This window comes from Caenorhabditis briggsae (genome assembly GCF_000004555.2).
Source record: "Caenorhabditis briggsae AF16 supercontig from assembly CB4, cb25.NA_007, whole genome shotgun sequence".
NCBI classification, from domain to species: Eukaryota; Metazoa; Nematoda; class Chromadorea; order Rhabditida; family Rhabditidae; genus Caenorhabditis; species Caenorhabditis briggsae.
Window position 1 is genome coordinate 49,882 of NW_025543531.1, and position 4,144 is coordinate 54,025.

At 36.9% G+C, this 4,144-nt stretch overlaps 1 protein-coding gene across 1 annotated transcript in view; it reads left to right on the plus strand.

Moving 5' to 3' along the window:
• The window catches only part of Cbr-pro-3, a gene marked incomplete at both ends in the record, with an annotated part of 5,373 nt that extends 1,868 nt beyond the window's left edge, over positions 1-3,505 (plus strand). Inside the window, 2 exons of the mRNA XM_002647764.1 lie at positions 549-905; positions 3,089-3,505. Of these exons, the coding sequence (XP_002647810.1) occupies positions 549-905; positions 3,089-3,505 (774 nt within the window). The remainder of the gene's footprint in view (positions 1-548; positions 906-3,088) is intronic.
• Positions 3,506-4,144: the final 639 nt, after the last annotated feature.

Here is a 4,144-nt window from a genome sequence, read left to right on the forward strand (position 1 = left end):
AAAATAGCTGAAAATGAGCTGAAAATAGCTGAAATCGTTCTTAATATAGCTGAAATTGAGCTTAAAATCACACATGAGGGATTTTTGGGAAATTTGAGGTCGCGAAAAATTTTCGAAATCTCAATTGTTGATAAATTAGCTCGCGATTTGGTGTTTTTAGGGTAAAACAAGTACGAGAAACACAATGGTGATAAAATGCGAGCTGAGAAACTTTTAGTTTTCGAAATATTTAGGTTGCAATTTGAAAAAGGGCCTAAAATTCCCACATCTTCTCATGTGTGCTTAAAATAGTTGAAATTTACCTAAAACTGGTTAAAAATGAGCTGAAAATAGTTGAAATTGAGCTAAAAATAAGTAAAAATAAGCTTAAAATGGCTGAAATTGAACTCAAACTGTCAAAAATCAGTCAAAAACCGTGAAATTAAGAAGTCGGAACTTTCGATTTTCGGTCAAAAAACAGATTTTGACTGAAAACTGTTCAAAAATTCTGAAACAAAAAAATCTGAAAATCGCCGAAAATCGATTTTTTTAACTTCAATTTTTTCCAGGTCCGTATGTCGTTCTGCAAAGCGCTGGTCCTTCTCCGCAACCAGGACATGCTGGACCCCATCGTCCTCCTGGAGACCTTCTTCGAATTGGTGAAAGTTGAGGATAAAGTGCTTCGAAAGTTCCTGCTAGCCTCGATCAGTGCCCATTTGAAGCGTGTCTATCATAAGAAGAAGGATGTCAAAATGTTGGGAAGAATTCAGAATTTGTGTTTTTCCAAAATCAAGGATTCGAGATCCATCGTCGCGCGTGCCGCTCAGTTGGTTTGTATCGATGCGTTCCGTCGGAAGTTCTGGAGAGACGCTCGTACGGCTAACGTCATTGCTGACGCTTGTTTCCATAAGGTTCCCAAGATTCAGGTGAGTAGCTGGAAATTTTTGACTGAAATTGCTAGAAAAATGAGCTAAAAAAGGCTGAAATTTGGCTGAAATTGCTAGAAAAATAGGATAAAAATGGCGGAAATTTGGCTGAAATTGCTAGAAAAATAGGATAAAAATGGCAGGAATTTGGCTGAAAATCGCTAGAAAAATAGGGTAAAAATGGCTGGAATTTGGCTGAAAATCGCTAGAAAAATAGGGTAAAAATGGCTGGAATTTGGCTGAAATTGCTAGAAAAATAGGAAAAAATGGCTGGAATTTGGCTGAAATTGCTAGAAAATTGAGCTAAAGAAGGCTGGAATTTGGCTGAAATTGCTAGAAAAATAGGAAAAAATGGCTGGAATTTGGCTGAAATTGCTAGAAAATTGAGCTAAAGAAGGCTGGAATTTGGCTGAAATTGCTAGAAAAATAGGAAAAAATGGCTGGAATTTGGCTGAAATTGCTAGAAAATTGAGCTAAAGAAGGCTGGAATTTGGCTGAAATTGCTAGAAAAATAGGAAAAAATGGCTGGAATTTGGCTGAAATTGCTAGAAAATTGAGCTAAAGAAGGCTGGAATTTGGCTGAAAATCGCTAGAAAAATAGGAAAAAAATGGCTGGAATTTGGCTGAAATTGCTAGAAAATTGAGCTAAAGAAGGCTGGAATTTGGCTGAAAATCGCTAGAAAAATAGGAAAAAAATGGCTGGAATTTGGCTGAAATTGCTAGAAAATTGAGCTAAAGAAGGCTGGAATTTGGCTGAAAATCGCTAGAAAAATAGGGTAAAAATGGCTGGAATTTGGCTGAAATTGCTAGAAAATTGAGCTAAAGAAGGCTGGAATTTGGCTGAAATTGCTAGAAAAATAGGAAAAAATGGCTGGAATTTGGCTGAAATTGCTAGAAAATTGAGCTAAAGAAGGCTGGAATTTGGCTGAAATTGCTAGAAAAATAGGAAAAAATGGCTGGAATTTGGCTGAAATTGCTAGAAAATTGAGCTAAAGAATGCTGAAATTTGGCTGAAAATCGCTAGAAAAATAGGATAAAAATGGCTGAAATTTTGCTGAAATTGCTAGAAAATTGAGCTAAAGAAGGCTGAAATTTGGCTGAAAATCGCTAGAAAAATAGGAAAAAAATGGCTGGAATTTGGCTGAAATTGCTAGAAAAATGAGCTAAAAAGGCTGAAATTTGGCTGAAAATCGCTAGAAAATTAGACTAAAAATGCCTGAAATTTGGCTGAAAATCGCTATACAAATTTGATTTTCGAGTCGAAATTATGCGATTTTTAGTCTAAAAACTGCGATGATTTTTCAGCAAAAATCACTGAATTTCAGCCAAAAATGCGCCAATTTTTAATCGCAAATGCTGAATATGTTCCTCTCTGAAATTGGCTGTTTTCGGCTCTTAACCCATTATTTCCAGTCTGAAACTCTGATTTTCAGCCAAAAAATCTCGAATTTTTGGCCTAATTTAATTATTTCTGGCTCAAAAATCTGGTTTTTTTAATATGTTTCATTCTGAAATTCGCTGATTTTTTCAAATCATTTTTGGCTCTAAAAACTGCGATTCAGCGAATTTTTTATCTGGAAATTCGTAATCTGTCAGCTGAAAATCTCCCCTTTTAGTCTTAAATTAATTCATTTTGGCCCAAAAATCGCCTGGAATTTTCAGCCCGAAATCCAATAATATTCAAGGTTTTTCATGTGTAAATATGGCTGTTTTTGGGTCCAAAATCATCATTTTCAGCTCAAAAAAAAAATTTGGAATTTGAGCTAAATTTCACAATTTTTCATTACCCAAATTCCTAATTTTTTGACTCTAAAAACTGCGATTTTCGGCGAATTTTCGACTATTTTCAGCCAAAAAATTCCAGTTAAATTCCCATTTTTCAGCCACTTTCAGCCAGCCTTGAAAAATACCACATTTTCAGTCAATTTATTTCGACGAGACGATAATCGGTAGTTTTTGGCTCAAAAATGTGCGAATTTTAGGTAGAAAATTGGTTACCTGCGATTTTCAGCCAAAAAATCTCCGAATTTTCGGCTTAAAAATCGCTTATTTTCCAAAATGCCAAGAACGGCGATTTTAAGAAAGTTTTGATTAGTTATATTACCTGAAAAACGAGCAATTCTAGCCAAAAATTCATTATTTTCAGCCAAAAAATTCCAGCTAAACCCCCCAATTTGTTCCAGGTGACATCACTGAAATTCTTCCTGGGCTCCGAAAACGACAACGGCGAGGAGGGCGACGACGACGACTCGGCGATCGATTCGGACGCCGAGGACAATAAGAAGACGTTGAAAGAGGTGATGACGTCGTTTCGCAACGTCAAAAAGACAAGAAAACGGGAGAAGAATGTGGAGAGGGCCAAGAAGATGATAAGTAAGAAGAAGAAGCAGAAGAAGGAGGGACGATCCAAGGAATGCAATCTGATGGCCATCCAATCACTCTACGATCCCCAAGAATTCACTGATAAGCTGTTCGGAGCACTCGAATCCAAGAAAATGGACAAATTCGAGGTCAAGGTGCTCAAAATTGCACTTTGTGCTAGGATTATTGGAATTCATCGTCTTCACACCCTCAGCTTCTATTCCTATCTTCATAGGTAGGGTTTTTTGGCTTTTTCTGGGTCAAAAATGGTTGAAAATGGTGCTAGAAATGCTGTCGAGGCTGGAAAAAATTGGCTAAAAATGCTCTAAAAATGTGTCAAATTTGGGTGCGAATGGTGCTAGAAATGCTGAGAATCGAGTTTTCAGAGTTGGAAAACTTGAAAATTGGTCTGAAATTGCTTTTTTAGGTCATTTTGACTTCGTGGCCTAACTTTAGCAAATTCGGTTTTCTAGGCCAACACTCCAAAATTCCTTAAAAATGCTCTTCCATGTCCCTGGTGTAATTTCTAGGTAATTTTGAAGTGATGACCGAACTTTTCCAAGTTTGGTTTTCTAGGCCACCACTCCAAAATGACCTAGAAATGACCTACAATGACCCTGTTGTGTTTTTTAGGCAATTTGGCATAGTGGCCGAACTTTTGCAAACTTGGTTTTCTAGGCCACCATGTAGAAATGGCCTAAAAATGACCTACCATGCCCCTGGAGTGTTTTCTAGGTAATTTTGACATGGTGGCCGAACTTTTGCAAGTTGAGATTTCTAGGCCACCATGTCAACATGGTCCAGAAATGACCTGATATTCATCTGTTGTGTTTTCTATTATCATTTTGACATGGTGGCCTAACTTTTGCAAATTTGGT